General features: G+C 44.9%; 2 protein-coding genes across 3 annotated transcripts in view; one reads left to right on the forward strand and one right to left on the reverse strand.

The window, feature by feature from the left end:
- Window positions 1–5,266: 5,266 nt before the first annotated feature.
- Window positions 5,267–5,974, reverse strand: LOC118699179 (proline-rich protein 2-like). The gene has a single exon (XM_036402970.1). The coding sequence runs from the start codon at window positions 5,972–5,974 to the stop codon at window positions 5,267–5,269; it is 708 nt and encodes a 235-aa protein (XP_036258863.1).
- Window positions 5,680–12,949, forward strand: part of SLC12A2 (solute carrier family 12 member 2) — a 54,410-nt gene continuing 47,140 nt past the window's right edge. Inside the window, exon 1 of one of the 2 annotated variants that reach the window (XM_036403037.1) lies at window positions 5,680–6,473. In XM_036403037.1, the coding sequence (XP_036258930.1) occupies window positions 5,973–6,473 (501 nt within the window). In that variant the 5' untranslated portion in view covers window positions 5,680–5,972. The remainder of the gene's footprint in view (window positions 6,474–12,949) is intronic. The other variant, XM_036403036.2, reaches the window with a different exon arrangement.

Consider the following 12,949-nt stretch of genomic DNA (forward strand, 5'->3'; position numbering starts at 1 on the left):
AGGCCTGTTTGTTGTCTTATTTCCAGAATTGTAGCAGTAAGTTCATCTATATTCTCAAATCATTCCTGATGCATCTGCCTATAGCAGCAGCACTTTAAAATAATTAATTCCATCTCCCTTTGAATAATTTCTTCTTCCTAACGCATGTAAGTACACACTGCAATTTTCGAATGCTGGGCAAAAAGAGGAGTGAGTCAGACAATAAGTGCTCTGAATGATATGTGGTAATTGAAGTTCGTAATTATAAGGTCTGTCTTTGCATTTAATCTCCCTGTGTCACATGCACACCTTGGCAGTGGTTTCCAGAGCCTGTGGGCTTTGCTGGTCTCAACCAGACTGTTATGGGCACAGGATGAAAGGCAGTTTCTTGGGTACCAAGACAACCAGAACTTTAAAGATAAACCAGTACCCTAAAACTAGACATGGGAGCTCACACTCAGGGCAGAGAGCAAGTGCTGAATATCCTTCCTCCAGCCACCAAAATCACACAGCATCTTGCAGAAACTTACATTTCTGGATGGACATGAGATGCACCCTGCACCTCTCTCCTAAGCAAATGCATTGGTGACAGAGTATTGAAGAAGCTATCCAAAATGTATCTTGCATGTCAGTCTTCAGAGAATGTTAGAAACACTAAAATTTTAGGACTAGCATAATTATGGTGGTGGTCTCACTCCCACCAGGTCCATAAAAGCAAGGACAGTGAAATACTGAAGACACACAGGGACACATCTAAGGCATGGATAGAACAAGAAAGGCCCCCTGGAAGAGATTTTTCCGGCACCACATCCGGCTGCCAGCAAACGGATTTCACTTCTAAGTGTCTTAATCATAGGATTTATCTGGCAGCCTTTCAAAAGTGTTGCTGCAATTACCTTTTTTTTCTTGTAAGCTAGGATTAGTGTAATACAAATACAGGTAAGTTACCACATGACAATACCGTATTTGTTAGGACTTCATCCAGATTTCTTGGAAAATAAATTATTACTTAAACCTGATTTGGATGAACACCTGTAATAATTACAAAGGACACAATAAACAGCGCAGTAGGAGAATACAAATGTTAACTCCGCCTCTATTTTCTAAGGAGCAGGAAGGAAAAATAGAAGGAAAGGAATAATATAAAGGAAATGAAGAGAAAAGCAGAACAAAGAATCAGGTTGTGTATGAGCTGAGGAAATGGGGTACAAGATGCAAAAAACCAACCTTTTTAGATCCTAATGATGACTGCATTAAGGAACAAGTAGGTAGATGACAATCCAAGAGGGTAAATACCCTCATTATTGTTCAAGTAGCACATGCACAGAGCCTGCTCTAGAATTTTAGCACTGAAGAACTGCATAGAAACAGTGGCTTGAGCTTACTCTACAGGACCAAGAAGCACAAAAAAATCCCCAAATCCACCCATGCTCACTAAAAAAAAAAAAAAAAAAAAAAAAAAACCAAAAGAAAAAAACCCCAAAAAAACAAAATGACGAAACTGATCTAAGACAAAGCTCATGCGGAGACTAAAAGAGACTAAAAGGAGTTGAATTCTTACAGGTGCCAATTGCTGGAAAAAATGGAGAGATAACAAATTTGTATCACCAATCAAGAATGTCTTGAGAAAGGTTGAGAGGAAGTTGGCACAAACAAACAGCAGGAATAAGGCAAGTTACTAGAGAAAACCTTTTCTGTGCAAAAGCTCAAATGTATTAAAACCAAGTCAAAACAGATCATGAGCATAAGATGAATGCCCCAATACAGAAAAATATACAGAAAAAAAAATTAAATTAGCATATAGATCTGGGACAGCAACCTTAACCTCAAGAGCCTAAGGCCAGTGGATGATTATGATGATGATATAAAGAACCCTCGGAGAAGAAAAGGCCCTGTCCCGTTGGCAAAATGAGTTGTTGTCATCTGCTTGCACTTTGGAGGAGAGAAAGACTTAAAATTACAGTTCTTCTGCTTGGCAAAGAGGCACACAGGAGTGAGATCTAGTCTAAATGACCATAACAATCATAATGGCATAAACTGTTTGCATTTTCCAGTGTTTCACATTAATTATCAAATGAGCCCTATGAAGTATCTGGAAATGGCAAGCCCAAAGCAGAAAAAGTTTGTCAAAAGATACTGAAAACCTCCACAGCTCCTCCCTCCTCTCTTTCTAAAGAAAAAAAAAAAAAACAACCAATTCTGTGGTCAACAATCTTGGCCAGAATAGGAGTAATTTAGTGCTTGCTTTTATTTAATGTGTTATGCTATTTCCTTTACCAATAACACCCAAACTCTACTGCAGTGCTATTTTAAGCAGTGGTATGTCAGAAACCATTTAATTATTAGCTTAAAGTGAATATTGTTTTATTTTTCCCCTCAAAGTGTATTTCTTACTATCGATGACATTTTCAGTGGCAGTTAATGGGAATTTGTGTGCCCTTTATTCTCCCTTACAGCTACAGAATCCCTCACCCTTCTCATGGGTTACATGAAGTCCCAGAACCCTGATGAAATCTCGGTTCATCTTCCTCTTGCTGTTGTTGCCAGCTTCTCATACAGTGATTATTTTAATTCTGAGAGGCTTGAATTTTCCTCATGTCCTCCATTCCCTTGCCTTCCTTGGGGGCTGTGGTAGCATCCTCAACTTTTTGTTTTCTTCCAAGCCAGTATTTAGCTCTATCTCACATTCATAAAACCATGGAATCACAGAAATGTTAAGAACTGATGCCAGGCAGGCCACGGGCCTTGCAGACGTAGCCGACACACATCCACTCACCCATGAAGAGTGTCCTTTAAAATATCTAAATACTGCAGGTACCATCCCACCATCACCAACTGTATAACATCCGTGGGATTTCAGTAGCTGCTTGTCTCCGCTGCTTTCACTTATTTATACAGGGAACTGACAGAAATTGCCATTTCCAAGTCTAAGCTGTTTCCAAACACCTTATCATGTGACATTCTATGCAGATGTTGATCAAGAACTGTTTATGTCTGCTTATGAAAAATGCACGGTGGATTTTCTTTGCATATCGTCTGTTGTTTAGGTGCTGTTTACTTTCAGTTCTGAACAGAAATCTTTTATTTTAACTTGTTCCCTTCATCATCCGCTGTTTTACAAGTCTTTGCACCCTGACAAAAGTAAAAAAAACTTCACCATGGCCTAATCTTTTAATTTCCAGCTTGTACAGAGATGTTTTTTCTTTACACTCTGAAAATTTGCTGAATTTTTCAAATATTTTCTCTTTTTTTCTTTTTAAATTTGTGAGTCTATCAAATAATGTCTCAAACTATTTTGAAGTATGATTTTTTTCTGTATTTCTAGAACAGTGTTTAAACAAAGAAGGATCAGTGTACCTTCTTTTTAACCTACGGAGGCATCCTTAGCTTTTTTAGGCATGTACACATCCCTAGAATTGAAATACTTTTTCCTCTAATTGTTATGGAAAAGCGAGCTTTGTTTTATAGTTCCAGTCATTTTCTGTTGGATGACGTCACTAGGTTTGTTGTTAATTGAAATAAAACAGTAGAGATGTGGTGAGCTAGAAAATGGATGCTGGCACTCAGAGTTTGCTAGGCAGAGGAGGAAAATATACAGAACTTCACATCAGGGAAAAAAAAAAAATATTTGGAACCCAGAAGTACCAACTAAAATGTCACTGACATAAAGAGGTGGCATTGCCCAAGAGGCCTGGCTGAAGTGAATGTTTGCTGGATGATTTGTAGCAATCTAAATAAGGTGAAATTGTTTTGGAGACGTAGGCCACCTCTCGTGATCTTCTGTGAGCTGCTACGTTCAAGTATAAAGACAACAGAAATACACAATGAAAAATCACCGGTGAGCCCCTGCTTAAATTCTGACTATGGAAGCTGAAGTATTTTACTCCCATCTGAGGTTTCTTTTCACAAAGAGCCAACTTCATATGCTTTAATAGATTATCCAGGCACTTATGTTCCAGTGAGAGCGAGGAGGCAGAACGACTTCACTTTTCAAATTAAAGAACCACGTATGCTTCTGGAGAAAGAATAAACTTGAAGAGAACAGGGACAAAAAGCTGCAGCAGAGGAGACAGAAAAAGGCATTACTGACATTAGATCTACTATGAAAGTGGTTTTTACAGTGCAATTGGCAGAGATCCAGAGGCTGGAAGGTAAAAAAGGGGGATCCAGGGTGGGTGTGAAGGAGTCCAGGGTGAGGTGAGGGGTTCAGGGGGTGTCAGAGGAACCAGAGGGTGTGTGAAGGGGCCCAGGGTGTGTGGGGTGCAGGGGGTGTGTGAAGAACCAAGGAATGTGTGAGCAGGTCTGGGGGCAATGAGGATGATGGGGGCACTGGAGCATCACTCTTGAGGACAGGTGAGTGAGCTGGGCCTGTTCAGCTTCGAGAAGAGGCAGCTGAGGAAAAACCTCATCCTTGTTTATAAATATGAGAGGGGGGTGCCACGGAGATGGAGCAGGGCTCGGTTTGGTGATGGTCAATCACCACGGCGAGAGAAAGTGCAGGAACTGAAGCACAGGTACAGTCCACCTGAGCATGAAGAACTTCTCTCCTGTGCAGTGACCGAGCACGGGAACAGATTGTCCAGGGACGAGGGTGTGGAGTCTCTGTCTCTGGAGACATTCCAGAGCCGAATGGTCACAATCTGGTGCCATATGCTTTGGGATGACCCTGCCGGAGCAGGGAGACCGGATCAGATGACCCCGTGTGGTCCCTTCCAGCCTGACCCAGTCTTGTGATTCTGTGGGGTAGCTGAGGAACTGGGGGGTGTGAGGTGGTTCGTGGGGTCTGTGAAGACCTGGGGGTTTGTTAGGGCATCTGGGTGTATGTGAAGGACCAGGGGGTGTGTGTGAGCAACAGGAGGGATGCGAGGCGATCTAGGGGTACATGAGGGGTCCAAGGGGCTGTCTGAGGCACCAAAGCATGTGAGAGCTCTGGGGGTGTGTGTGAGGGGAACTGGGGGTATCTACGAGGGGCCCAGGGGGTGTGTGAGAGGTCCGTGTGTGTGTGTGTGTGTGTGTGTGTGTGTGTGTGTAATGGATCAAGGGGTTTCTGAGGAGATCTGGGGAGGTCTATCAGTCCGACAGTACGTGTGAGGGACTGGAGAGGGAACTGAGGGGATCTGGGGTGTGCATGTGAAGTCCAGAGCCGTGTGTGAACGCTCCGGGGGTGTCTCAGGGGATCTGGGGGTATGTATGGGAGGTCAGGGGTGCGTGAGGGCTCCGGGGGTGTCTGAGGGTATCTGGGGGTGTGCATGGGAGGTCAGGGGTGCGTGAGGGCTCCGGGGGTGTCTCAGGGGACCTGGGGGTGTACATGCGAAGCCCGGGGCCGTGTGTGAACGCTCCGGGAGTGTCTGAGGGTATCTGGGGGTGTGCATGGGAGGTCAGGGGTGCGTGAGGGCTCCGGAGGTGTCTCAGGGGATCTGGGGGTGTGTATGCGAAGTCCGGGGCTGTGTGAGGGACCGGGCGGGTGCCTGAGGGGTCTCGGGGGCGCCCGAGGGGTCCGGGCTCTCTGAGGCACCGCGCGGTTCCGAGCGCCCCCACGCTCCTCTCGCGAGACGTGGCGGCGGCCGGCGGGGCTGTGCCGGGCGGGATCGCGGTGCGGCCCCCCCCCCCGCTCCTCCCAGCGGCGCCGCGGGGCGGATGCGGCGGGGCCGCCATAGTGCGGGCGGGAGGAGCCGCCGCCGCCCCGCCGGGGACGCGCTCCCGCCGCCCCCTCCGCCGCAGCCGGGAGCGGGCGGAGCCTGCGCGGCGCTGCCGGCTTTTTTCCCCCCGCATCCCTCCCGCCGCGCCAGCTGAGGAAGCGACCGCGCTCCTGCCTGGGCAGAGCGGGATCGGGCGGAGGGACCGGAGGCACCGTCACCTGGCGCTGCGGCGGGGGCGGGGCGCGGCGCCTTGTCTGCGGCAGCCCCGGGGCGCTGTTCGGCCGCTTAAAGCAGCGGAGCCGCCGGCCGGGAGGGGCGTTCGGAGCAGTGGCGGCCGCAGAGCGAGGGGAAGGCATGGAGGGCAAGGATCTGGCAGCGGGGTCCGCGGGGGATGAGGGCTCCAAGGATGCGCTGGGGAAGCCGCTGGGTCCCACGCCGAGCCAGAGCCGCTTCCAGGTGGACCTGGTGGCCGAGGGGCCCCGCAAGTCGTGCGGGGACATCGGCGCGGCGGGTAAGGGAGGCGAGGAAGCCAAGGGCAGGTTTCGGGTGAACTTCGTGGACCCCTCGGCCGGCGGCGAGAGCCCCGGCGAGCCCGGGGGAGGCAGCTCGGAGGGCGGCAACGTGAGCGGCGTCCAGAACGGCGGCGACACGGTGATGAGCGAGGGCAGCCTGCACTCGGGCGGGCACCACCACTACTACTATGATACCCATACCAACACCTACTACTTGCGCACCTTCGGCCACAACACCATGGACGCCGTGCCCCGTATCGACCACTACCGGCACACGGCCGCCGACCTGGGCGAGAAGCTGCTCCGGCCCAGCCTGGCCGAGCTGCACGATGAGCTGGACAAGGTGAGAGCGGCCCCCGGGCTCCCCCGGCGCCGGGGGTGCGGCGGTTTCTCGGAGTGTGTCGGCAGAAAAGCTTAAAAAAAAAAAAAAAAAAAAAAAAAGCCGAAAGCTCACCGAGCCTCGAGCAGGCGCAAATAGCGCGGGTGCATAGCTTGCGTCTCAGTTCTGTTATATATATTTTTTTTGTCTTTTCGTGACGCAGTGGTATCCATCCCCCCACACACACGTGCTTTTGGGAGATGGTCGCCCAGTGGGAGAGGTGTTTAGAGCCGTAGGTCTGTTTCCCCCGTCAGCGAGCGGGGATCTCTTACAGGTTTTCCACTTCCAAATCGCCTCCAGCAGATAGGGTATTGATTCGGATAGGGTATCGATTCGGGGGCTCGCCGTGGGAATCAGTCTGGGAAGGGAAGTGAAAACATTTGGTAGAGACGCTGAAAAAAAAAAAAAAAGAAAAAAAGTAAATAAGGATGCGCTTGCTTTGGTAGCGGCTTTTGGTAGGTTTGTCTCTGCGGCGCCGAGGCAGAGCCCGCTGGATCCGATGGGATCGGGATCGGATGCTGCTGGATCTGCACAGGCACAGATCCTGAGCGAGCCCTCCCAGGGCTGCTCGGTGCCTCCTGCGCCGCCGTCAAGGCTTGAAAAATTTCGGAGCTGTGCGTCTGAAGCTTTTTTTCTATTTTGGACTACGAGTCCGTGTGTTACTTGAGACGAGTTGACAGTGAGAGCCTTCTTTGCATTGCACGCTGGCTTGGCTAGAAGACCAGCTTTAGCTGAACACAGAATTAATTTCCTAGACCTTTTTTTTTTTTTTTTTAGGCTATCATCACTAAACTAACTCCAGATAAACATTAAGCTCTTGCAGTGCTGTTTTCCTCACAGTTTGAAAATTGGTGTATGGCTGTGCTCAGGAGCCTGTGTTTTGAGTGGGGTCTTTCTGCTGGGTTTAGGGAAATAAAGAAACACAGGGACCACATTCCAAGGAAGTGAATATTTTGTTTCCAGAACTTTTTTTTTGCATCCCACTTTTCACTCCTCATAGGTGAAGTTCCATGAGGAAAGGTGTGTTCTTTCCGGATTTACTTGTTTCACACCGTTTTATTAGGCTGCTCAGTGCATCAGCACTGATATGTGGGGTTTGGAGTTTTTTAGGGAGTGTTGGTGATCCTTTAAGTGTACTTTTGACACTGACTGTGGAATTGTTCCAATAGAAATAACTGGTTGGTGTATTGCAAAGATACTTGTTTGTGACATCTGAGATAAGATGTCAGATTTTAATTACTAACCACCACTGCAAATTACTCCTGCCTTCCAGGTCCCCTTTTGATGGAGCCAAATGATGATCTGTGGTCTGATTCTAAGTTAGTATGAAATCGAAATTGACAATTACTGCTATGCGTTTGGAGCTGGGTAAACTATAAATAAAACACATGTATGTGTTCATGTAGTACATGTGAAACCACGTTGGTTTTCTGTCCTGCTCCCCCAAATTTCTGACTCCTGGTCCATGATGGGATGACCAGGTGTTGGATACTCAGCATTGTAAGGAGAACATTTCTCAAATTTCTAAGGTTGGCACATGGCATTTTCAGTGTGTTGCAGCACTGTGGAAAGCTCTTTGATACCATTAAGATATTTCAGTGCAGAATACAACATATTCTGGAGCTACAATTTCTAAAATTGTAATTTCTTTATTAAGAAGAAATTTATGGCAAGGAATTTTCTTTGTAGTCTGTGGCATAGAGGAGTGGTAGACAACCTAATTACAGGATCATTATCAAAACAGTTTCATAGTGAGCATTAATTAAGTCAAATTATTAATTTCTTAAGTGTCATTAATTCGTTCTGCAGTGTCGATAGATGTACATGTGAAGATACTTCTTTTTTTAAAGCCATGCCCCATCTTCTTGTGCCCCTCCTCCCATTAAATAAATGTTGGGGTGGAATATGGAATTTCGGTTGCATTTGATATTAAGTATTAATTTTTTAAAAGGTCACAATATAGACTTCAGAATTTTAAGTTGAAGTTCAGTGGAGTAACTCAAGTTTTCTGTTGCAGGATGTTTAATGTCCAACGCAATTAAGGTGTTAGCAGCTACTTAGGCTTATAAGAAGTAGGGAAGCCATTTATTTTTGCTTCCAACTTAGCAAAACACTTTCCAGTTAAAGCTGTGAACAGAAAAGCTTTTAATAATAATAGGGGTGTGTTGTGCATGCTAATAGCGTTGGATACCTACATTCCTGGCAATCTCATGTCAATCTCAGGGGAGTATGAAGTACATCCCATCTCTGATTATGTACTTGGTTTGCGAACACAGAGCCCTGATAACTTTTAAATCAAGATGGTTCTGTGCTTTTATGTGGAAGATGTTCTCAAAGCTGTTGTGCTTTTTTGTTTTACTGTTGCCAGGGGGCTTTTTGTCTCCGTTCTCAGAGTGACCTCAGTTCCCACTGACTAGCAGGTCTCTGCTGTTGGGTAGTGCTGTGTGCATTTGGGAAAGCAGCTTGAACAATTAACCTTGCTCTTTAGCTGTGGGTTCTGTACCAGTTTATCAGGTACAGCACGTCTGTTCAAGGCAGCTGGTACATCCTAGCACCCTTACAATAAAGTTTGCACAGCCTATTGTTGTGCCTCTGCTCTTGACCCGGTGCATCAGGAGTGGCAGATACTTTGTGTAAAGAGTGATCCAAAGCCGTTTACCAGCGGCATGGTTCACTGCTTTGAATGCAGCTATTTTATCCAGCAGTTAGAGTTCCTGCTATTCCCTTTGCTTTTAATAAGTGGATAAATGTGAGGCAATGTTGGAGCATTGTCGATGCCAGTGCCCAATATAGAACAGATTTTTTTTCTTTTCCTTTAGCTTTGTTTGGAAGCTTCATCTGTCTAACACTTCTACTGATTCTGTTCTCACAGAAAAGCAGTGTTGGAAGAAGAGTGACTGTTTGGGGAAGACACACACGTGTACTGGAGGGGTCCCATTTCCAAAGGGTTTGTCCTGCAGTCCTGCTGGGATGGGTCTTTGTGTGGTCATTCCAGCAGTGGCTTTTCTCATAGGAAAGGGATTGTTCTTGAAACTGGCTGTGGAAACACAGCTGGGTGATGCTGGAGCACTCTGAGGTGGATGAATTGCATAACACTGGTCTTGGTTGATCATATTAAACTCCAGGTGAGGGGTCTTGCCTTAGCATGTCATTGACTGCAGATAACGAAGGTGATCAATCTGTTCCTTACCCAGTTGGTACGTGTTGATTTCTCTCTGCTTTAGAGAGATGAGAGAGAGAACTTGGTGATGCTGTTGCAGTTGCTGTCCTGTAAAGAGAATGTGTTGCAGGAGCTCTGGTCTCTGGAGATGTTGAGGTGAGAGGGTGTTTATTAGCAAAGAAGTGGGAGGGAAGTCAGCATACCATGTCATGCAGGTTTTTCTTGCACTGGTGTCCCCTGCCCTCTTGAGGGGGATCTGTCTTCAGACCATGGGAAGATTAAAAGTGTTCTTTTCTTAAATTTTTTTTTGCCTGTCTTAACAGCTTTTCTTGGGTCAGCTACATCTGTACGCAAAGATACAGCCTGTAGAAGTACTGCACATGCCTTTGTGCCCCTCAGTTTATCAATACCGTGTCATAACATCACACACCTTATTGTTCTGACAAGTGTGTACTGTTAGGGTATTCAGACCTGCACACTGTAACCCGCTGAAATAATTTAGGATTTTTCTGTATAGCATTGAGTGATTTGGGGAGGTTCTTATTATTATTTTTTTTTCCTTTAAGACTAGATCTCGCTGTGTATGAGTGGTTCGGATTTGATTTTTGTGCAGTCCCTCGCAGCTGTGGTGAGTGGATGTGGTGCGAACCACCAAGCCCTCTGCTGGCAGCTCTGCTCTGCTGTTTGTTAAATACTCACCGGGAGCGCTGACAGGGTAAGGTGCTGATCTCAGAGGAAGATCCTTACACCACCTCCACCCCATCCCCATCAGGATCAAGTTATTAATCAAAACAAAAAGAAATCCCAAGGTATTTAAAAGCACAAGTGTGCTTTGCTTCCTCCCACACAAAAATCTGTGCACCTGTCATTTGAATTTGGAGACAAGTGTAAGAAAAAAAGCAATTACTGGTAGTCCTGATACAAATTGAGGGGGTTTTTGTTTGTTTTTACTCAAGTTGGATGACTGTAATTGTTTTCAGTTGTCTTTCAGGCTTTGTTAAGTATTTTCTCAAACGCTGCAATTATTCCTCTGACTTGACGACTTCAAATGTTTAACATAAGCACAGTGAAAAGGTCTGTGTATGGCACTGCTTTCTAACAAAAATGTTTTCTGTCTTGAGAATGTTGAACAACTGCTGCATCTCTAATATTTGTTTAGTTGTATTTTCTTTCAATTTGTGGTTTATGTTCGCTTAGCCTGTAATAAAAGCAGAATTCAGCTAAAGATGCATAAAAGGCTAAAAGATTGTAGGATATCAAGCTAGCTGACCCTGTTATGTAAGGTCTGTCTTTAAGAGGTCCTTCTTTCCCTCTCACAGAAGATTGGGACCCTCTTGCAGATGGTTTTTACTGCACCACCTTGCTGAATCTTGTCTACAGTCTGGAGGTCTGTTTCTTTCTTCAGTCCCTGTTATTTTTAATTTAAATTACATTTCCTTCTTGCTGTCCTTCATACATGTGAGCAGAATTTGAATCTTCTTTCTGAAGTTCACTGTACTAAAATTAAACAAGGGAAGCTCTCTTAGTCTTGGTCTCAGTGCTGTTGTGTGTCCCAGAAGCCTATAATTGGTAACTGTTCTTTCATCAGTTTTAAACAGCAGTGACCTTAATGCACCTGTACTCAGGCTTTACTTGCACCGTGCAGAGGAATGTTTTTATGCTTTTTCAGCCTGTGTCAAGAATCCTCACTTTACTTACACTGATGCCCCACTTAAGCACAACTATTTTTATCAAGGAAAAAATGAGTGTACCGCTCTGTTTGCAGCAAATAATATTGGAGTTCCATGGGTTGTATTTTATAAAGACCTGGTATAATTTGTGTTTTTATGTTTCTTGATGCTTGTTTCTCTTGAGTCTTTGATAAATCTTTAGTCCAGAACACCCATGGAATGCTAAAAAACATGACCTGTGTTCAGCAAACTGCTAATGTTGTTCTTATTACTTTTTTTTTTTCCCCCATGTCCTAGGGAAGCTGGAAGTAACTGAACCTTTAGCAGCTTATGTGGCTCACAGCGCAAGTGTGGACTGCTGCTGAAAGGAGTGAACTTTTTGCTGTCACAGATCTTAGTTGGATCTGATACAGATCTGATCTGGTTTACAGAAAGCCTACACCCCCTCTGCTGCAAAATCGTGTGCTGCATGTGATGATTCAGTTCCCTGATCCAATACTTAGGGGTTCTCCACAGTCTTTTCACTGCACACAGGCATCAGTAAAAAAGTTTGAGTGTGCACTCCTAATATAAGTATATTAATTTGCTTCAAAATTTTGTATACATGTGCTAATGTTCAAACAATGTGTATAGCACAGAGTAAAATTTCAATAGTGATATAAAGATGAAATTCACACTTCCTTTTTTTCTCTTTATTAACATTACAAAAAAGTGTCCCACTCCCAGTGGACTGTTTCAGAGCTGGTTAAAGAGGAGGGCTGCAGAATTCATCTTCATATTAACTTTTTTCTCTTTTGGTACTGTACTTGATTAGATGTCAAATGATTTCCATTCAAGAACAGTTTTGTAGGGGAGGAGCTTGGCAAGATCAGTATCTTGAAGTAATTTTAAACCACTGTACTACATCTTCTATTGAATTCTTCAGATTTTTTCCTAAAGCCTCATATAATACTCATTCATGAGCAACCCCAAACCCATTTTCCCCACTTCTTGGTATAGGTAATAGCAATCACACTATGGTCATTGGTCTCAATTAAGAATTTTTTTAATTAGTTGACTTCAAATTATTTGCCTTTCAGAATTTTGGGAGCTATCCAGTTTTTACAGTTTAAATCCAGAATGGTCTTTGATTTATTTCTGCACTTCACCCTACTGATTATACCTGACAAACTTACTGACACTTCATTTAGGCATAAAAAATAACCTTGGATGTATTGTCTGTGCCTTGTAAACGTGACTGATTTAAGGATAAGGTGACAAAAAGAGTAAAGAAATTCTAAAAAATTACAGTTTTAATAAGAGGGATTATCTCTTGCATCTGCATTTTGTTAGTTAACTTCCCTTCTTTGAATCCACTGCTCCTGCTTCAGATGATTCAGTTGTTTGGGTTTTTTTAAAATTCAAAGAAAATAGCTCTGTCTGTTCCAGCTGTGAAGGAACTGTGATGCTACTCAACTTGGTCTGTCAGTCTGCATGGCAGAGACTCCTAAGACTATTCTGAGTAATACTGCTTCTGAAGAGTAAGCAATTTGGCAACTTTGGCTGAAATGTGGTGCTGTGCCAGTGAGTACTTTTCTGTGTGAACATACCAGCCCTGCTCACTTCTGGCT

The sequence above is a fragment of the Molothrus ater genome, chromosome Z (assembly GCF_012460135.2).
Source record: "Molothrus ater isolate BHLD 08-10-18 breed brown headed cowbird chromosome Z, BPBGC_Mater_1.1, whole genome shotgun sequence".
Classification (NCBI taxonomy): Eukaryota; Metazoa; Chordata; class Aves; order Passeriformes; family Icteridae; genus Molothrus; species Molothrus ater.

Excerpts from the sequence above, each read along its gene's own strand:
- LOC118699179 (XM_036402970.1), bottom strand. The coding sequence starts at position 5,974 with ATGCCTTCCCCTCGCTCTGCGGCCGCCACTGCTCCGAACGCCCCTCCC.